The sequence below is a fragment of the Mytilus galloprovincialis genome, chromosome 10, assembly GCF_965363235.1.
Source record: "Mytilus galloprovincialis chromosome 10, xbMytGall1.hap1.1, whole genome shotgun sequence".
NCBI classification, from domain to species: domain Eukaryota; kingdom Metazoa; phylum Mollusca; class Bivalvia; order Mytilida; family Mytilidae; genus Mytilus; species Mytilus galloprovincialis.
This window is the reverse complement of record NC_134847.1, coordinates 7,235,433-7,258,676: the sequence shown is the minus strand read 5'-3', so window position 1 is coordinate 7,258,676 and position 23,244 is coordinate 7,235,433. Positions and strand designations below refer to the sequence as shown.

Sequence of the window (23,244 nt, the reverse complement as noted above, 5' to 3'; positions counted from 1 at the left end):
TTGAAATTAGATAGTGGCTAAATTGATGAATGAGAATAATAGAAAATTGCATCTTCTTATGATAAAGTCAGAAAACATCAATAGTAAATCAATAACAGAGATTTATTTTCGTGGGTTTTTTTTTTTTTTTTTTCCTTTATTTTTTACACACTTTTTATTTTTTTCATTTATTTTATTTGTTGTATTTTTTTTATTTTTTTTGGCGTGTGTTTGTGTGTGTGTTTATGTATTCAATTTATCATATGCTACCGTAAACTAAATACACTGTTGGCACGTAATATTGTTTGTTAAATAGATGGGTTTTTTTATAGAGAGACGGATTTATAAAAGTTTTTCCAAACTTGTTTCCGAATCCCATATTTGAACTTTATGTAACATTGTAATATTTGTCTTGACAATTTTTCATTAATAAATACTGTTTAAACTAATAACAGAGACAATTAATTCTAAAAAAATATATTTCTTCAACTTTTTTTTCTTCAGAAATGATGTGTTTAATGTTCATTATTTACAGAGATAATTGAATTAGAAGATTGTGAAACTGAAATTTAAAAAATGTTAATCTTTGCTGCATACAATTAAAAAAAAATGGAAAATATCATGTAGAAACAAAATCTAAAGATCTTTCAGGTCATTTTTTTTAGAGTGGTCCAAAGAGTCCTTAGAATGTTTCTATTTCCAAAAAGATACCTTTTTACCCTGTCTTTTCAATTTATTCATATTCAATGATTATATCTGGATAAGGTCTGTTTGAATTTGTTTAGTTGCTCAATTTCTACAGTGTAAATCTATGCTGCATATCTATTGAATTTGTTCCCTGAACTCAGATCTAACTGCATATATAATGTGCTAGTTTACAAGGGAACTATTTTCATGAATTGATTTTGACAGACAAATCTTTGATTACATATATTTGTCTTGATCCTTAGAACATATCTGTCAATGTCTTTCTGGCAATGACTCAATAAAAATCAGGTAGATATATTTCTCACATCATTGCAGAATTTGGAAGCTTGAATTTTTTGGAAAATGACGCAGTCATTGTTCCATTACTGGCGACCTGAACTTCATTACATTTCTCTGCCTACCGCGCTTGGTTTCGTATTTACTATTTTCTATACAAACTGGAATCTGCTTGTGTTATCATTAATTATTCATGAGAGGTCATTGTGTAGTAATCAGCCAGGAACCAGTCTACAAACTAACTGGTTTCTGCTTGTATTCCACTACACATTAGGACAAAGTGTTGTAGTTTGACGGGAACCAGTTTAGAATTTGTAAACTACAAAACGTAATCGGTTATTGTTCATTCCGTTTTGGTGTTTCATACCGACTTTTATGGTTTGAATAAGCTTAAGACCCTTCAAACATTAATGTGATAGGTATATTAAAGACTGTTTTACAAAAGGATGGAACTGTTTTGCTTTCAAAGTCGTACTATAGTGATATCTGTTATGTACGGATTTCCACTCTCACCGGTTAATTTCTTTTTTTACACGTGCTTTTGAAACTTCCTGTTTAAACATCCGAAGTTTTAAAATTGTTTTTTGAGTGAATTTAACTTATTTTAACAATCATGAAGCGTTCCAGAATAATTTTCAAGCAGTTTCTTCTTCTCTTTGATGATGGAAAATAGGTTTTTCTCAAGAAAATACCGCAAACGATCGCAGAGGAATTGAAACGTACAAGTCAAGTCGGCACCTGGTTAAATCGGCACCTATTTGACGTCAATTCGGCATCCAATAATATTTGTTATAATATTTTCTATTCAATTAATTAATAACTGTTACCAAGTACATATTGAATATGTTGTTGTGTATTTAGGTAAACAACGAAACCAAAGTGAAATTATGTTGTTGTGTATAAAGGTAAACAACGAAGCCCTTACCCAAGCTGTTGTTTAAACAATTAGACAATTATTAAAAAAAAATGGAAAACTATGAGCCCCTTTCAATAAATCAAACTTTCATGCCAAATAATAAGCAAATTTAAGGTGGTTTTTTTTCAGTAAAGTTTAAAAAGCATTAAACAAACAATCCTGTAAAATGCTTAACTGGTTTAAATAATGCATAAAAATATCCAATATCTCATGTATTAGTCCAAATAATTATGACGTCTGGCAAGGCTATTTTATTTTTTTTCTGTGACGTCTTCCTACGAAGTTCGTAGGAAGGCTTTCTTAGGAAGGCGTCCCAGAAAAAAATTAACATAGCCTTGCGGTCATAGAAAGGTGTCCCAGAATAAAATTAAACAAGCCTTGCCAGACGTAATAATTATTTTGACTACTCATATATATATCATTAAAAATACACCAAAAATGTCATTTAGTTGAGAAAAATAAATATTTACAAAATGTACAATGAACACCCAAAAATGTGAAAGTTAGTATTTAACTCTTTTTGCTTAAATACTGAAAAAAATTCTGGCAACCCCTTACTTATTTTTACTCTTTTTGCTTAAAATACTGTTAAAATATATATTTAACATGGGTGACGAATTGACTATATCAGGTGTCGATTTAACCAGGTGCTGATTTGTCCAGGTGCTGATTTGTCCAGGTGCCAATTTAACCAGGTGCGGGTTTGACTAGAATTCTTTGACAAATGTTTGAAATTACCTGAGTTTCATTAGACCTTTGATAACAGTAACAAAAAGATTATTTACTTAATATTTTGTGGTATCAGGTCTGTTCGCGCCCAATACACTTTCGCACCTTGCAGGTTCGCACCTCGCACGTTCGCACCCAAGGTCTGTTCGCACTCTACTCATTCGCGCTCAATTTTAATTCAAATTCAAGTTGAATAATTGGAAAATCATGATTGTTGTTTTAAATTGCTTTGGTGTAAATACTGAATGTATTTATAGCTTGGTATGAGTAAAACATTGAAGATTTTAAAGGAAAAACACAAAAGATAATTGTTTTTAACAGCTTGGTCCCTTTGATCTGAAACAACGAAACAATAAAATATAGGAACCAAAATATAGCAATCCACTATTATAACCAAAACATGATAAAATTTATTCAACACACAGAAAAAAACATAGTCAGAATCTCACTTCATTTTGAAAGAAGTCAATGAAACAAAGTTATAGCAATACACTAACCAAAACATGATTAAGAGTTATTCAACACAAAATAAAACGTTGACAAAATACCACTTTAATTAGAAAGGATTATTATTATTTTTAACAATACGCTATCCAAAACATGAATTAGATTTATTCAACACAAATAAAAATGCTGTCTCACTTTATTTTGAGACAATGACAACAATTATACTTATAAGAAAACACTTGCTTACAGAGTTATTAAACACAAAACCAATTAAGATTGGGTGCGAACATTTAGGGTGTGAAAGTGAAAGGGGGCGAACATGAGTGGGCGCGAACGGAACCGGATTCAGACTATGTACCAGTGAGAAATATACAAGCCTTTCTACGGTATTTATTTGTACAATTCAGGTAGTCTTGACCTATTCATTGTCTTAAATAAAACAGCCAGTTGTCACCTTCACTTCACACACACACATATATACGAATATCAATTATATGCTTACGAGACATGTTGCATTGTTAAACTAATTACGGTATGTGAAAATCAAGACTTGCATAAAAACTATCCCAATATTAGAGACAGTGGCGTCATTTTTCTTCAGAGCTTTCAGCTCTTTGATTTATTCACTTTGCAATATGTTCTTATTTTCAAATGTAGGATTCTCAGTACAGATATATTGACATAATTAGGAAGTTTGCCTTCAAAATTCATTGAAATTGAAGGTTTGATTCTTAAAGCAAACACCAGATCATGTATTCTTTGCATTTTGGTGCGGTAGGGAGCATATAAATATTATTTGGATAAAGTTTCTTGTATAAATACAAATTAATGCAATGTTATATTTATTTCTTTTCATTAAAATCTGTTAGTGCCTGAAACACCAGGGACCCCAGTACCTTCAGTTCAAGGTCCAAAAGTCATAACAGTTAGTTGGACCAAACCAACAATAAAACCTGGCAACACAACGTATAGAATTAAGGCATATGAAGTTTTAGACGGAACTGACAATTATGTGAAAGACATGACAGTGAATGGTTAGTACTTTAGATTTATTGCTTTATGAATTCTATAAGAATTTAATCAGGAAACATATTTAACATACAAATCTTGATTTAAGGAAATATATATAGACTTTAACTAATTAAATGAAGATTTTTTGTGTTTTTACAGCATTGTTTTAAAAAAAATACAGTGTTAAACAATGTTGATCTGGTGAAGATTTAAAATATGGCTTTGTAGATGTGTATGACTCATATATATCAATGGTGGGTTCCAGATCTATGGCAAATTCCTGTACAGTATTGCTCAATAGAAATATCTAATTGCACAGTATTGCTCAACTGCTCAATAGCAAGAAATCTTCAATCAAACAGTATTGCTCAATAGCATGAAATCTTCAATTAAACAGTATTGCTCAATAGCAAGAAATCTTCAATAAAACAGTATTGCTCAATAGCATGAAATCTTCAATTAAACAGTATTGCTCAATAGCATGAAATCTTCAATTAAGCAGTATTGCTCAATAGCAAGAAATCTTCAATTAAACAGTATTGCTCAATAGCATGAAATCTTCAATTAAACAGTATTGCTCAATAGCAAGAAATCTTCTATTGCACAGTATTGTCCAGTTGCACAATATTTTAACCCATTTCAAAATTTTAAGATCTTTCACCACATTTAGTATGTGTCGGAAACCACTATGATGTCAAAATTCAAAATTCTGACAGTATCAAGCTTAAATAGTGTGTCTAAACTTGCACTAACTTTTTATTGTTCCACCTCTGCAATCATATCAGGCTGCACTAGGCAAAGCTTTTTATTTTCCTTATATTGATTTATACTTAAAAGCGGCTCTTTTACTACCTTTGGACATTTCAACACATATAGAAATCATTGGTCAGATAGGTACTGACTAGTGTTAACTTAGCAGGAAATCCCCCATAAATTAGGAAACTATTTTTGGGATACGATTGCTTTCAAGCAATCTGTAGACTTATACCGGCGGCTCAGAGCAATTTCCCTCACGTCAATCGTTTTATTCTAAACATTAAGGAACATCTAAGATTCTTATGATTGTCTTGCTTTAAAAGGTAAAAACAAACAAAGGGATTGAACTTAAAAAACTTTCCTATAATGTTCTTTTCATAATCTTCATGTTTGATAATTCCCTTGACTTCGATGCGTGTTTTTAACAACACAGAAAATCAGAATTAAGCAGTATTTATATTTAGTGTAGTTATAAATTTAGAAACACGTCAGAGGGAATTCCCAGTTTTGATAAAATGCGAGAGTTCTCTGAATACCGATAAATCTATTTCTGTCATATAAGAACTGAAGTGGAGTTTTTCTTATATGTTACCGTTCTGAAACTGATATTTGAGATTGTAGTTCCATAAAGAAATTGAGAACATCTAGGTCGTTTAATATATCTTGCCCCAGGGTTTGATGTGGAAATTATGCGCATGCGTATAGTTTTCTTGACTTTAAGGGGTTTTAGATTGAATGGTTGCTCTGGATTCCACACTCAATTAATTAATTTATAACTCATGGGATCTTTTCTATGTATGTCTGCTATTGAGGGTTATTGTTGTTGCATAATTTTAAATCATATGCATCATTTAGATTAAAATAAATATATTCCACATCGTAGAACACACCTTCAGGCGAAATGGAGTCTTCCATATTATCGTTTCGAGTTGTCTCCCTTCCGACAGTAACTTCCGTGAATTCTGAATATAAACAAGACGTTGAGTATTAGCTCGTTCTGTCAATAAACGTCGTATTATATTAAAAACGAATGCAATTCAAACCGATAAATGTGTATGTAAAGGAGCCATGATGACTGACCCAAAGGAAATTAAATATTTAAAGAGTTAGGAATGGGGTTCCTCCTAGAATTAATGTAGGAAAAAAGGTGATAAGATACGAATTGAAATCTACATCTACATCATACGACGATCCATCAGCACATTGATGACTATACGTCGGCGCATCGCTAACAGACACTTAATAAAATATAATAACCAATGAGTGAAATAAAATACCTTCTCTGACATCTCTCACTCTGAGTCAGTCAGTGACTGCTGTGGATAGTAAACTTGGTATTGATAGTACAAAAATAAAACACAATAGACCTAATTACATTGTTCATACACTTTTATCCGGGTTTGGCTATTTTGTAACTATTTTACATGTCTGTTTGTTATTTGAATTAGTTTTGAAAATAATATTATCCAGCTACATGCATACATGTGTCAATGAAACAATAGCAATCGTATCCCTCAGAGCAATCTGCTCTTTGATTTTTTTTACCATGGATGAGGAATCTGCCATAGATCTGGAACCCACCATAGATTTGAGTCAGGACAGATGTATTGTGCATTTTCAGATGTTTACAAGGGATGTTTGCCTATTTGTATTTAATTGTTGTCATATATTAATAATCTTTGGTTACATCCAAGTAGTGCCACAAAATATAATGCTGGTTAAGAACACCAGTTTTTGTAGAGCCTGCGACTTTTGTCGTAGAAAGCTCAACATAGGGATAGTGATCCTGCGGCGATGGTGCTAGCTTACTTCTTAAAAGCTTTATATTTTAGAAGGTGGAAGTTCTGTTTGCTTCATACTTTGTTTATAGATGCCTCATGTTACGAAGTTTCCCTTTGTCACATGTCCAATGTCCTTGACCTCATTTTCATGGTTCAGTGACTACTTGAAAAAAAAGTTAATATTTATGTAATGTTAAATTCTCTCTTATTATAAGTAATAGGATAACTATATTTGGTATGTGCATACCTTGCAAGGTCCTCATGCCCATCAGACAGTTTATTCTTGACCTCGACCTCAGTTCATGGATCAGTGAACAAGGTTAGGTTTTTGTGTTTTGGTCTGGTTTTCTTATACTGTAAGCAATATGGCTACTATATTTTGTGTATGGAATGATAGTAAGGTGTACATGTCTAGCTGGCAGGTATCATCTGACTTTGACCTCATTTTCATGGTTCAGTGGTCAAAGTTAGGTTTTTTTAGCTTTTGTCTACATGCATATGCAATAGGTCAACTATATTTGGTGTATGGGAATATTTTATGATCTGTATGTCAGTCGCGCAGGTTTTATTTGACCTTGACCTCACTTTCACAGTTCATTGCTCAATGTTATTTTTTTGTATTTTTTTCTGTTTTTCTTAAACTGGAAGCAATATAGGTAAACTATATTTGTTGTATGGAAGAATTGTTAGCTGTACATGGTTGCCTGGCATGGTTCATCTGACCTTGACCTCATTTTCATGATTCATTGGTCAATGTTTAGTATTCTTGGTTAATGTTAAGTTTATGCGACAGTTGTAATAAAGCTGTATATAAAGGACTATCAACATAATATCAATGATTAGTAAAGAAGGTGAGACATTTCAGCATGTGCAATCTTGTTATACAATAAGCAGACAATTTTTAATCCTTCTTTTTGAAAAAACTGCAAAAAAACGTTGCTTTATATCAGGTATGGTCACCATTTTTCATGGAGTCACAATAGGAATTTCAGAGGAAAGCAAGAAACTTAAACAAATTTTGATAAATGAAAAACTGAGATCAAACAAACACATGTTGATTAGATAAAAATAATCAACAAGTCAGGACAGGGAAAAATTGAGTAAGAATTAGAGAAGAAATACTATTAATTGATAACATTCTTTTAAAATCTTGGTTGTTTCAAACGTCACAACAATCATCCTTAAAATATGGTTGATAAATTGAAATTCTTTTGTTTTAAAGGATATGATACTGAGACTGTTGATTTCACTGGATTAGAGGAGTACTGGGACTATAAATTTACTGTAACAGTAAGCACCATTAAAGGTCAGGTTACATCACCTATGACTGCAGTTGCTAAGACCAACCAAGCTCGTAAGTTTTGTCATATTTTGATGATCAACTATTATTATTCAGTATATTCTGCTTTTATTTCGTGTCAATTTTTTATCAATCCAATAATTAAGATTAAAAGATTAAGAGAGGAGGGGTACAGAATTGCCAAACTATTTAACACTTAGATATTTTTATTCCTTTCCTAGTAAAGTTAGGTGTTTAAAATGATTTTCTATTATAAGATTGTTGTAGAGAAGTAGTAAAACTGAAAATGGAAATGAGGAATGTGTAAAAGTGACTTACAACCAAACCAAAGAGCAGACAACAGCCGAAGGCCACCAATGGGTCTTCAATGAAGTACTTCAGCTGACCCCTAAACAAAAATGTATACTAGTTCAGTGATAATGAAGTCATACTAAAATATACACAAGAAACTAAAATTAAAAATCATACAAAACAAAAAAGGCCAGAAGCTCCTTACTTCGGACAGGCTCAAAAATGCTTCAGGGTTAAAAAAAATAATTAAAGATCTCAACCCTCCCCCTATATCTCTAGCCAATGAAGAAAAAACAAACACACAACAATACGCAATGAGATTGCAATGAAAGTCAGTTCAAAAGAAGTCTGAGTCCAATGTCACCTCCTGACAATTTCTGAAACAGAAGGAAGTTTTATGGTATTCACACATGTTATCTTTATTTAATAGCACCTGGTCCGGTTCAAAATTTGAATGCCTCTAGACCACAGAATCTCAACAATTATACACAGATGGTTGTGAAATGGAATATTCCAACACTACGGGAAAGAAATGGTGAAATTAAAGAATATATTTTGAGCCATAATATTTCTGAGGTAATTTTTTATTTATCATACAAAATATTCTTTATTTTATAATATTAAAATAGACATGAATCAGAAAAGGAAAATAGTTTGAAATTATTACATTTTAAGTTGTGTTTTTTTAAGCTGTCACCTGTCACCTTCCTATTACGTCATTACACCAAGTCCATTTTTCAGCATTAAGATATATGCAACGTTTTGCATTTGCGCCAATTTTTTCTTTCATTTGCACCAATTTTTCTTTTCATTTGTGCCGATTTTTTTCATACATGTCAACCTCTGACAATGAGAAATCATGTCATGACATGACATGATATGTCAAAAAGCATGTAAAAACGTGTGATGTAGATGCGGACTTGTTAATATGAATGTTGTAATGTTCATAATTTCATAAAAATATGTGAATATAAAAAAAACGATATATATTCTACTGTGAACTTTTATTGTATTTTAAAAACAGTGGTCTGTTATGTTGCTTTTAAAGCACCACCACTAGGCACATATTCAAAACAACTGCCAGTTTCAAGTTTAGTTACATTTATTTGATAACAGCACATAATACAAATGTAACATAGTCAAGTTCTGATCAGAATTCAGTGTCAATTTCTTTATAATTGAAAAGGCTCTCCCACAGTAGGAATTGATATTTGACTGAATTAGTTTCATCAAGATTTGAAAAAATGTCATAATTTTTCTTTTTTGGCAATGTAAAATGTCATCTATTATCTCTGACATTGCTCCCATTGCTATTGCCTTATTAAAACTGGGTAGTTCATCTGAAGAAAGCTGGTATTATGAGAGCTGATCCAACAGTTCTGTGATATTTTTATCCCCATGGCTTGTAGAAATCTGTTGCCGTGTTGGCTATATTTGAAACTGAAATTGAAAAAGAAAAATGTTTTATAAATTTGATTTCCATTAGATAAACATGTTAAATGCTTATTCAAATAGCTACATTGTATTTCTCCTCTCACATGTATTGTTTTTTATCATTGCAACATAGAATGCATAAATTATGGGTTACTTGTCACTCGATCATTTAAACTCGAACTCCAAAAATAATTTATAAATCTTGAATCTTGCCGTACACATCGTTTTGGCTTAACAATCGGCACTTTAGATGACGGTACAGGCCCTGAAAGTGACCTCTTTCTGTGCACATTTCCCCTATAGAGTGAATTTGAAAGAAAGTCACAAAATCGTTAAAACTAATCACAAACTACTAACCTTTTACTGTCTGTCCATATAGAAAAATAAGCTAAACAATTACTTCGAATTTTTCGGTATTTATCGCCGGATAAGGGAAAAACCCGAGAATAGCGATATCACTAACGACCAAAAAATGAAAAGAACGAAAAAGCGTGTAATTGCATGTAAAGTGGTTAAAAGCGTGTACACGCCATGTGACAAAATCCTCGCGTGTAAACCGTTGAAAAAGCGTGTATTACACGCGAATATCATGTCACTTGACATGTATGATTTTTTTTACAGGTAAATTACAGTTGAATGTTATTTTCATTTATCATTATTGACCTCTTCCGTTAGCCAGTTGTACAAATGATATGAATTGTCAATCCTGATCTTTTTATGACTGTTGTCCTCTGCTCACCACAGGGAGATGGGGAGTAGGATGTCAAGCAGGATAAGTCAATGTAAACGCACTATGTTTACACACCTTAAAATCAAGTATCTAAGATAAAAGCACTCTGTTTATACTCAAATCATGAATAAAATATCTAATTACAACATTAAAATCCATAAAAATGGAATACATTAAAATCATAAATCTGTTCTTGCTGAGTACTTATGGGCAACACAACTAATACATTCCTTTTTGGGGAAGACGGCTTCAAGCCGTCAATCCCCAATGGGGTTGACCAGAGTGACATTCCCTCACATCATTCATTTTGTTTTTATAGTGTGGAAAACCCCCCAACAAATCTTACTAAGAATGATGAGATGGGGAGACACAAATGAATTAATTGACTTTAAACACTTTTTTACACATTTCCCTTCTGTTTCTCTCGAAATTATCGTATATCGAGCTCTCCTTTACACTATTTACGTTTCTTTTACAATCCGGAAAAATCAGTATGACGAGATATTCTAAATATATCCAACCTACATTATATTTTACTGTGACGTCATTGTTGGAATGCCACACTACGCATAAGCAGGGATATCCTTCACTGGTTATTTAAATCATTCTCAAAGATTGTGCACTTATTAAAAAATAGTATTTGTTGAATTTAAACATAATGATGTTTGCTGTAGATGATTTAAACATCAACATGCAATACTTTAATTTGTAGGTCAACAACTTTCAAATTAAACAGGAAGTCCAAGGGGCTACATGAGACCGGGGAGAGAAACAATCTTTTCCATTTTTTTTCTGTAAAACTCTGTTTTGAGAATCTTCCTCCAATTCAGGAGCACCTCAATTTATGAGCTAATTATCCACTAAAATAAACACTTAAAATGTGACATTTAGTATATGATAAGTAGTCTTTCATTAAAAATAAATTTTGTGTACCAACATAATCATTGTAATAGTTACAAAAAAATTACAAAAAAATTACAAATGTTGCATTTTGTAGTTTAAACCTATTTATTCATGAAATTTTACAAATATTTCAAAATGTAGGATTTGGAAACAAGCTTCACTCAGTTTACATCAATCATATTGTTATTTTTATTAGTACCTGTATCCCTGTGATGAGAGATATAACTGGGAACTTTATCAATGGAAATTTAAAACTGAATAGATTTTTCAGTCCTAACTTTCTTAAGAAAAAAATTAAAAATTTTAAGAGTACTGTCACAAAAAATGGAAAATGGCCCTAGCCTACATTTCAATCTTACACTATTAAGATTTCAAAAATAATTGTAGTTGTTGTTAAATTACAGAATTCAACTAGTTGAATTTTAGATAATTAAGTGCTAGTCTTTGTAAGAAGCAGGCAATTTAGGTAAAAATCAAAACATGATCAGAAAAAACCCGCTGAGCTATTCATGTTATTTAATACTAACCATCATCCTGAGTTAACAATTATTAGTCTTTCGTTTATGTGTGTCTGGTAATATCAAATAACTCGGTTATAAAATTGGTTAGAATGATAACAAATTACAGAGTTATCTCCCCTTATTCGATAATTTCTAGTGCATTTCAACCAAATTGTATCTTCTATTACCAGAACAGAAAACGAAAATGAATGTTATTTTTTTTTCATAACTACATATTATGAACTGAAATCAATGTCAAATTGGGTGGGGTTTTTTGGTCATGTTTTCACCACTGCCTGATTCTTAGGCAGACTGGCACTTAACTATCAACTTTAATTGAATGTTTAGATTTAGAAGATGCAGATCTCTTCCATTGGTCTAAATTGAATCCTAAACTAAAGAAACGAAATTACATTAAACAACAATTGATTCCTATAGTGTCAACCTTCCACATGTTCTAGCTGTTCTTTTTTTCATTCTTTATATGAAGACTATCAAAAGATAACCCCCCCCCCCCCCCCCAACCCCCACCCCAAAAAAATGAAATAGAAACAAGGGCCGTCTTTCCCTCAGAGCTATTCAGCTCTTTGATTGGAAAGCTTGCTATAGCTTGCTATTTCTACTTTCCATAGGCGTCGGCCTCAAACTAATGGTGACAGATTATCGCAATTTATTCTGCTCCGAGATAATTTAGTACTAGTACTAGTGTTTGAATTCTGATTCTTAGAAGATTCTTTTAAAATTTTGAGTAACTACTCATTTGACTGAAAAGATTACAGCTTGAATAAAAAAAGAAATTAATTTCATCGACAATTCAGATGAATTTAACTTCATTTGAAAATGAGTATCACAAACAATAATTTGCGGATCTGCCATGCGGTGAAGAGAAAATCACAAGAAATCAACGCGAGATTGCGTTTTCATTCATGAAAATTTCATGAATGAACATTTTCCGCTCTACTTCTACCTGTTTTCTATGTAGTGTATCGAAAAAATCGGGAATGACTGATTAAAATGCGAGAACAAGTCGTTGGATAATTGACAAGTGATAATGGTTTGTTATAACAAAACACAGGTGATAGAATATAAAATACTCGATAATTATATGTCTAATGTATCACGCCAAGGACGAGTAAAGGTAAATACCGGCTTTGATAAAAAAAAAATGATAAAAAAATGCATGGTTTTTGTCTAAACATCCTGAGCTACTATAACATATATGTGTTATAGTAGTCTCAGAAACATCGATCGGAAGGTTTTGATGCCAAAAATCATTTGAAAACTTTTAATTCGGTTATTTAAATACATTCCAATGTGGATATAAGGGCATTCACTTGTTAAGCATGCTCAAGTGGATCAAACTGACAGCAGAAAAACATTGACCCAACGTCAATTCTTCTTCAGTCTTCTTCCAATAATTTACATCATACCACCTCTGGTGTATTATCGCAAATTCGTATCATATAGCATACGTATTAAAAGCAACCGAGTCAGCACCTACTTCTTAGAATATCATAGCTCAGGGTATGAAGACACTTGCTGTAGAAATGATTAAGGCTCATGATGTAGACCCTTTTGGCTAAAATGGCTGCATTTTCACCTCAAAATTTAGATAGATTACAGACAAACATGTGCATCTGGAAAAGTTTTAAGGCATAGCATGCCCTATATAAATAGAAATTCAATTGCTTTGTCATCCATGCAAACACAGAGGCAATGATTAACGTAATATATCAAACGAATGGCTTAAAACAAAAATTCTTTGAATCTAGTGTATATAAACTTTTTATTCCTTTGGTCATAATGCTGTTGTTATGCTCCCACCGTATTGAGTTTTATCCATGTTCTGCTGTAAGTATGTACGTCCTTCCCTTACTTATACGTACCTCCGTATATCCCCAAATTGTTTCTGTTCTCTTACTTTAGTTTGCCTGAACCAAATTGTATGAAACTTATACGCAATGCTTATAATCACATTTCACAAGTTAAGTTTGAATTTTAGTTGCGTCACTTTTACCATTCTAGCCTTTTATGCTACTTTACAAATAGAAAAGTTACTGGAAATTTTAGTTTCTGTTCTCTAATTTTAGTTTGTCTTATTAACCAAATGTTATGAAACTTATACACCATTCTCATTACCACAAACACTGATCAAGTTTGAATTTTGGTGACGATAGTGATACCGTTTTAGAGTTATGCCCCTTTACATACATTGTATTTAAAAATTGCTGAATATTTTCGTTTCAGTTATATAACTTTAGTTCGATCAACCAAATGTTATGAAACTTATACACAATCCTTTTAACCATAAATCGAAGATCAAGTTTGAATTTTGGTGAAGTCATTTTTACTGCTCTAGGGTTGTGCCTTGTTACAAATGGAACCAGATGCTCTGCAGGGCACAGCTTTATATAATACGACCGCAGAGGTCAAACCCTGAACAGTTGGGAGAAGTATGGACACAACATTCAAGCTTGATACAGCTCTGAATTTGGATTGAAATCAAATTTTTGACATAACATATAGGTTTCTGACACAAAACAAATGTCAAGATCTTACAAATCTATTGCGCAATACTGTGTAATTAGAATGAATACACAATGCTAATTACCCCATAATTCAGATCAAGTAAAAATTTTGGTAGTGTCACATTTACAGTTCTTGAGTTGTGACCCTTTATAACGTTAATGCTAGCGAGGGCATCATTTGTGTCCCATGGACATGTTCCCTATTTTTGATAAAAACCTTTAATATAAATTCACTTTCTTTACAGTTGTATTGATTTAAGTTACTGTAACTGTCTTATTTATAAAAAAGGATGCAGTATGTTTTGAAAAGAACCAATGCTATCCAAAAGAGTTCAAAGAAGGAAAATGTATTAATAACTATAGGCCACAATAAGGTCGTCAATAAGGAAAAATGTTTGTACCATATACATTGTACATGTAGAAAGCTATAAAAGGCCCCGATATGAAACATGTGGAACAATTCAAACAAAAAAACTTAATTTACTAAAAACAAAAATGAAGGACCTAAACCAATAGAAAAATACTAATTCACAGGCCCTTGAAGTTGACATGGCATGGGTACTTAAAGATATTAACAGAGCTTTCTGCATGTATATTTCATTATTTTAGATCTACAGTTTAAGGTTGCAATAGAAAATATCAAAACTTTTTATGATAAACATAAAAAAAAGTGATTTTTGATAATTACTGATGAAACAATGGTTTCGTTTAAAACATCAAAGCTGTGATGAAATACATATTTGAAATAATACACATCTATAACCTTTTTGGAATAATACACAGCTACAGTTGCAAACTTTCCAGAGGTGCTACTCAGCACTTTGATTTGTGATAACGTCTCTTGTATATATGTAGTAATTGTCAATAAGAAGTCCATCTGTTCTTTCTCTGGCTTACGTACTGATGTGGGCATTTCTAGAGTTTAACATTTTAACAAACATAAGTAAACAATGTTTATAACCAAATTTTACCAATATACCTTCCCAGGTATAGTACATGTAGAACCATTTACTCACCTGTGTTAAACTGAAAATGCAATTAGGAGCAAATATAAAATTGGCGCAAATGCAACTAGAGGCTCTAAAGAGCCTGTGTCGCTCACCTTGGTCTATGTGCATATTAAACAAAGGACACAAATGGATTCATGACAAAATTGTATTTTGGTGATGGTGATGTGTTTGAAGTTCTTACTTTACTGAACATTCTTGCTTCTTACAATTATATATATAATGAACTTTGCCCATTAGTAACAGAGAAAAATATTTGGTAAAAATTTACATAAATATACCAAATTAATGAAAATTGTTAAAAATTGACTATAAAGGGCAATTACTCCTTAAGGGGTCAATTGACCATTTAGGTCATGTGGACTTATTTGTAGATCTTACTTTGATGAACATTAATGCTGTTTACAGTTTATCGCTATCTATAATAGTATTCAAGATAATAACCAAAAACAGCAAAATTTCTTTAAAAATTACCAATTGGAGGGCAGCAACCCAACAACCCGTTGTCCAATTCATTTGAATATTTCAGGGCAGATATATATTGACTTGATTAAAAATTTAACTCCTTGTCAGATTTCCTCTAAATGATTTGGTTTCAGAGTTATAAGCAAAAAACTACATTTTACCCCTGTTCTATTTTTAACCATGGTGGCCATCTTGGTTGGATGGCCAGGTCATCGGACACATTTTTCAAACAAGGTACCTCAAAGATGATTGTGGCCAAGTTTGAATTAATTTGGCCCAGTTGTTTCAGAGGAGAAGATTTTTGTAAAAGATGGTCCGAGACCACCATTGTCGTCCCTTGATTTTCGTTGTTCACAAATATAGTCCCTAGTGTTGACAGTGGGTTACTTGCCATTAATTTTTATACCCCTTCCAAATTTATTTCTCCATGTTCAATGCCTCAAATTGCAAGAAGGGGGATGAAATTACACTGTAAAAAAATTTGGGTCCAGAATTTTAAAGGAAAGTAGTGATTTGGTCCAGCTGAAAAAGGTTGAAAATGAGCACTTCGGAAGCTGTCAAAAGATTTCAAGACGCCCTAAACATATAATTGTCCATATTTTGAGTTAGAGGCGATGAAGTTTTCTATAAATTTGATATAATTTGTCCCAAAAGTAGTACAACACACTGTAAAAGTTTCTTTGAGAAAGCGCAGGTGGGATTTTTTTTATTTCCATTTATGTTCTAAAAGAAATGCACTACGAAATAATTGTGTTCTCGGACCTAAGAGGTGAAATCTGTAAATATAGAATTTGTACTCTGGCAACTTCCCTAAATGATTTGATGGTGTCAACTTGTCAAATAGCATGAAACTAAAGGATTTAAACTTTTATTTTATAGAATTTCTGCAAAAACAACCAATTTTGGCATTTTATGGTCAAAATAGGCATTTTATAACTTTTTCAATATTGATGCATAAATGGCATCCTGACTTTCTATCTGACAGGTTTTTATGTGTCAATATTTGTGTTTCTATGCCTTTATCTGCTTCTTTTACTTATTTATGAACTCTGAATCTACAGAAAAGAAGTTTATCTCAGATAAAATTTGCAAAATGTGTTGTATAAATGACCCTTGTCTAACGCCTTGTTTGGATGAAGTCAATAGTGGGGAGCTTGGTATATAAAATCTGATGTCCATATTAGAGACCTCACTAAATTTGTATCAAATGCACTTTACAATGTCTATTGTACCTGTTCCATTTCACATAATATATTTCTTTTCTTCTGTAGGATAGCAAGTGGTTTAAATATAAGCCTGTTGAGAATAAATTGCATGCAAGTTTTTCCCTAAAAAGGCAAAATTCTTTGATTCAGCCCATACTGCTTGTAAGAAAAGTTAATTGCAAGAGTCTTTTTGTGCTCAGATTTGTTGTATCATGTCACATGAGTATAGAAATGATAAAAAAGACACAAATTTTTATTTCTTATAGCCTCAATATGCATTTTTTAATGTAAATATGTGGCACGGCCTAAATTGATCCTAATTTTTTTCCAGTCTTACTTGGCCTAAGACCCTTTTAAACTAATATGATATGTTATTTGTAACTTTTCTTTCCATTTAAAGTACTTTAAATACATATGTAAGGATTATTTATAACCAAAAAGCTTCACAAATTTAAAATTGCTGGAAAATATTACATCTTCATGTAAGGCCCCCCTTCATTGAAAAACCTAAATTTGTAGGCGCAGGCTCATATAAATTTGACTTTTGAATAATTATGCCAAGTCTGATAAATCAAATGAGTACTCTATTGCTTTCAGTACATGATAAGTTATATATTAAGGCATTTAAAAAGTATTTTTTTGCAATATTTTAATTTTTAAAGCCCCAAATGTTGATAGTTGAAATTTTTCAATTTTAACGTCAAAATTTTACACGCAAAGATGAGTATAGAACTTAACCTAATGTCTATAATATACATCCTATTGTCATGAAACTTTGTAAGCAGTGTTATAATACATTAAGCTTTGTTCATACCAAGTTTTTTTAAGATTTGTCAACTCTTTCTACCCTATTAGGTCCGAGACCACCATTGTCGTCCCTTGATTTTCGTTGTTCACAAATATAGTCCCTAGTGTTGACAGTGGGTTACTTGCCATTAATTTTTATACCCCTTCCAAATTTATTTCTCCATGTTCAATGCCTCAAATTGCAAGAAGGGGGATGAAATTACACTGTAAAAAAATTTGGGTCCAGAATTTTAAAGGAAAGTAGTGATTTGGTCCAGCTGAAAAAGGTTGAAAATGAGCACTTCGGAAGCTGTCAAAAGATTTCAAGACGCCCTAAACATATAATTGTCCATATTTTGAGTTAGAGGCGATGAAGTTTTCTATAAATTTGATATAATTTGTCCCAAAAGTAGTACAACACACTGTAAAAGTTTCTTTGAGAAAGCGCAGGTGGGATTTTTTTTATTTCCATTTATGTTCTAAAAGAAATGCACTACGAAATAATTGTGTTCTCGGACCAGATAACTAAGATTTACGAAAAATGGTTAAAAATTGACTATAAAGGGCAATAACTCCTAAAGGGGTCAACTGACCATTTCGGTCATGTTGACTTATTTGTAAATCTTACTTTGATGAATATTATTGCTGTTTACAGTTTATCTCTATCTATAATAATATTCAAGATAATAACCAAAAACAGCAAAATTTCCTCAAAATTACCAATTCAGGGGCAGCAACCCAACAACAGGTTGACCGATTCATCTGAAAATTTCAGGGCAGATAGATCTTGACCTGATAAAACATTTTTACTCCATGTCAGATTTCCTCTAAATGTTTTGGTTTTTGAGTTATAAGCCAAAAACTGCATTTTACACCTATGTTCTATTTTTAGCCGTGGCGGCCATCTTGGTTGGTTGACCGGGTCACGCCACACATTTTTTAAACTAGGTACCCCAAAGATGATTGTGGCCAACTTTGGAGTAATTTGGCCCATTAGTTTCAGAGGAGAAGATTTTTGTAAAAGATTACTTAAGATTTATGAAAAATGGTTAAAAATTGACTATAAAGGGCAATAACTCCTTAAGGGGTCAACTGACCATTACGGTCATGTTGACTTATTTGTAAATCTAACTTTGCTGAACATTATTGCTGTTTACAGTTTATCTTTATCTATAATAATATTCAAGATAATAACCAAAAACGGCAAATTTTCCTCAAAATTACCAATTCAGGGGCAGCAATCCAACAACAGGTTGACCGATTCATCTGAAAATTTCAGGGCAGATAGATCTTGACCTGATAAACATTTTTACCCCACATCAGATTTCCTCTAAATGCTTTGGTTTTTAGCTCACCTGGCCCGAAGGGCCAAGTGAGCTTTTCCCATCACTTTGCGTCCGGCGTCCGTCGTCGTCCGTCGTCGTCCGTCGTCGTCGTTAACTTTTACAAAAATCTTCTCCTCTGAAACTACTGGGCCAAATTAAACCAAACTTGGCCACTATCATCATTGGGGTATCTAGTTTAAAAAATGTGTCCGGTGACCCGGCCAACCAACCAAGATGGCCGCCATGGCTAAAAATAGAACATAGGGGTAAAATGCAGTTTTTGGCTTATAACTCAAAAACCAAAGCATTTAGAGCAAATCTGACATGGGGTAAAATGGTTTATCAGGTCAATATCTATCTGCCCTGAAATTTTCAGATGAATCAGACAACCCGTTGTTGGGTTGCTGCCCCTGAATTTGTAATTTTAAGGAAATTTTGCTGTTTTTGGTAATTATCTTGAATATTATTATAGATAGAGATAAACTGTAAACAGCAATAATGTTCAGCAAAGTAAGATTTACAAAAAAGTCAACATGACCGAAATGGTCAGTTGACCCCTTAAGGAGTTATTGCCCTTTTTAGTCCATTTTTAACCATTTTTCGTAAATCTTAGTAATCTTTTACAAAAATCTTCTCCTCTGAAACTTTTGGGCCAAATTAATCCAAACTTGCTCACAATCATCATTGGGGTATGTAGTTTAAAAAATGTGTCCGGTGACCTGGCCATCGAACCAAGATGGCCGCCACGGCTAAAAATAGAACATAGGGGTAAATTGAAGATTTTGGCTTATAACTCTGAAACCAAGGCATTTAGAGCAAATCTGACAGGGGTAATATTGTTTATTAAGTGAAGATCTATCTGCCCTGAAATTTTCAGACGAATCAAACAACTGGTTGTTGGGTTGCTGCCCCTGAATTGGCAATTTTAAGGAAATGTTGCCGTTTTTTGGTTATTATCTTGAATATTATTATAGATAGAGATAAACTGAAAACAGCAATAATGTTTAGCAAAGTAAGATCTACAAATAAGTCAACATGACCGAAATTGTCAGTTGACCCCTTAAGGAGTTATTGCACTTTAGAGTCAATTTTTAACAATTTTTCTTAAATTTTTGTTATCGTTTACAAAAATCATCTCCTCTGAAACTAGTATGACAAATTTAACCAATATTGTTCACAATCATCATAGGGGTATTTAGTTTAAAAAATGTGTCCGATGACCCAGCCAACAAACCAAGCTATACGCCATTGCTAACAAAAGAACATAGGGGTAAAATGAAGATTTTGGCTTATAACTCTGAAACCAAAGCATTTAGAGCAAATCTGACATGGGGTTATATTGTTTATCAGGTCAAGATTTATCTGCCCTAAAATTTTCGGATGATTTGGACAACAATTGTTGTTGGGTTGCTGCTGCCGAAATTAATCAACAACACAAGATCTAAAACTTAATAAATATTGTTCAAAATATCAATTATCTATTAAAAGATGTTTTTGGTCATTAAAAAAATAAAATTCTTCATTTTATCAAGGATTTGTACAGTTAGTTTAACTATACAAATCCTTGATAATGATTTAATATTTTCTTAGAAGTTTAGGAAAATATTTTTTCAATGTACAGTAATTGTGTCCCTTGTTCTCATTTCCTGGGATAAATCTAATATAAAGTATTGGTATTGAATTAATATTTAGGAAATATTTGAACCACACCATTTACTTTACAAGAATGAAGACTATATATTTTCAGTGTAATGAGTTTTAGTTGATTGTACTTTGTTGTTTAAAAGTTTCTTTGTGGTAATAAGATATAGCAAAAAGAAACTCTTCAATGAAAAGTTAGAATATTCCTTTTGCAGTCTGTAGGTGAGTATAGGAAGAGTTTGCATAAGTTTTAAAATATAATGGGGACTCACAAACTGCTTAGTATTTTAGATATAATATCATATATAGATAAATAGGATTAATATAATATAATAAAATGAAGAATCTGATTAGCTAGCATTCTAAATTTAGAATGTAAAATTAAAGTATAAAATAAAAATGACATCATGAAAGTCATGAAAGGGAAGAATACATTACAAATAAAGGACAGCAAATAATATTAACCTGATTGAAATAACTTAGTTATTATTTATTTCACTGTGTTGTGCAGTTGAAAATAAGGTAGCATACAATTAAATGTAAATTTAGCATTTTTTTGCATGTTCCCAACAATGTTGTTGTGGAGAAAACATTCTTGTAAAAGAGAAGAATGAAGTTAAAACAAGTTTTTAATGGATCAGGATATATTTAAATGTTTGATGAATAATCATTATAATTGCATTTAAATTAATAAAATATTTGAAGCATTTGTGTTTTGTCGTAACTTGTGAACTGATATAGTTGATTTGTAGTTCTACAAATTAAAAATTGAAAGACATTCTCACTATAATTTCTAATAATATCTGACTATGTAAAAATAGGATCTATTAGTGATAGATCAATGAAATTATGTAGAAAATGGATTGCTGTCAGGTCATTTCAGTTTCATGACTAAGATATGAGGCCCTGCCCCTTTGGTCATGGTTATGGTCCAGTGATTTTGTATGAAGTAGCAATTTTTATAGCCCAGCAACAAAGTTGTCGGGGCCATATATTTTTATCCTTGTCCGTCATTCCATCATTTTGCAACATACCTTTCATACATACTTTTTATCGTAACACCTTCAGAATATGGGCTGATATTTGGTAAATGAGTTAACCATCATGAGTTACAGATCCAATTACGGTTGGTTCTACTTCGCTATTTTGTTGCAGAAATTAAGGCCTTTGGACTTTGATGAATTGTTTAAAATTAGTTATACAAACTTTATTTTCTAAATGCCTTATGATATTGGGCTGATTTTTGGTATGTGAGTTAATCATGATGAGTTACAGATCAAATTTTAGATTTTGTTTCACCCCGGTTATGTTTGTCAAAATTACAGGTTTTTGACTTCAATAAATTTTTGAAAGTCACAGTTATACAGACTTTTTTTCTAAACGCCTGTAGATATTAGGCTGATTTTTGGTATAATCAGTTACAGCTCAAGTTTTAAGTTCTGCTTTGCTGATTTTTGCCTAAATAAAGGGTTAAAGACTTTGAAAATTGTTGAAAATCAGTCATACAGACTTTTTTCTATCACCTTCAGATATTGGACTGACTTTTATACGACCACAAAAATTGAAAAATTTTTGGTTGGATATTGGTATCACGTTGGCGTCGTCGTCTGCGTTGTCGTCCGAAGACATTTGGTTTTCGCACTATAACTTTAGTGTAAGTAAATAGAAATCTATGAAATTTAAACACAAGGTTAATGACCACAAAAGGAAGGTTGGGATTGATTTTGGGAGTTTTGGTCAAAACAGTTTAGGAATAAGGGGCCAAAAAGGGGCCCAAATAAGCATTTTTCTTGGTTTTCGCACCGTAACTTTAGTGTAAGTAAATAAAAATCTATGAAATTTAAACACAAGGTTTATGACCATAAAAGGAAGGTTGGGATTGATTTTGGGAGTTTTGGTCCAAACAGTTTAGGAAAAAGGGGCCCTAAGGGTCCAAAATTAAACTTTGTTTGATTTCATCAAAAATTGAATAATTGGGGTTCTTTGATATGCCGAATCTAACTGTGTATGTAGATTCTTAATTTTTGGTCCAGTTTTCAAATTGGTCTACATTAAGGTCCAAAGGGTCCAAAATTAAACTTAGTTTGATTTTAACAAAAATTGAATCCTTGGGGTTCTTTGATATGCTGAATCTAAAAATGTACTTAAGATTTTTGATTATTGGCCCAGTTTTCAAGTTGGTCCAAATCGGGGATCAAAACTAAACTCTGTTTGTTTTCATCAAAAATTGAATAATTTGGGTTCTTTGATATCCCAAATCTAACTGTGTATGTAGATTCTTAATTTTTGGTCCCGTTTTCAAATTGGTCTACATTTAGGTTCAAAGGGTCCAAAATTAAACTAAGTTTGATTTTAACAAAAATTGAATTCTTGGGCTTCTTTGATATGCTGAATCTAAACATGTACTTAGATTTTTGATTACCGTATGGGCCCAGTTTTCAAGTTGGTCCAAATCAGGATCCAAAATTATTATATTAAGTATTGTGCAATAGCAAGAAATCTTCAATTGCACAGTATTGTGCAATA

General features: G+C 32.1%; 1 protein-coding gene across 1 annotated transcript in view; it reads left to right on the top strand.

Annotated features, from left to right (window-relative positions):
• The window catches only part of LOC143049759 (phosphatidylinositol phosphatase PTPRQ-like), a 114,332-nt gene that overhangs the window by 50,139 nt on the left and 40,949 nt on the right, over positions 1-23,244 (top strand). The window contains exons 15-17 of the mRNA XM_076223475.1: positions 3,925-4,089; positions 7,826-7,957; positions 8,625-8,770. Of these exons, the coding sequence (XP_076079590.1) occupies positions 3,925-4,089; positions 7,826-7,957; positions 8,625-8,770 (443 nt within the window). The remainder of the gene's footprint in view (positions 1-3,924; positions 4,090-7,825; positions 7,958-8,624; positions 8,771-23,244) is intronic.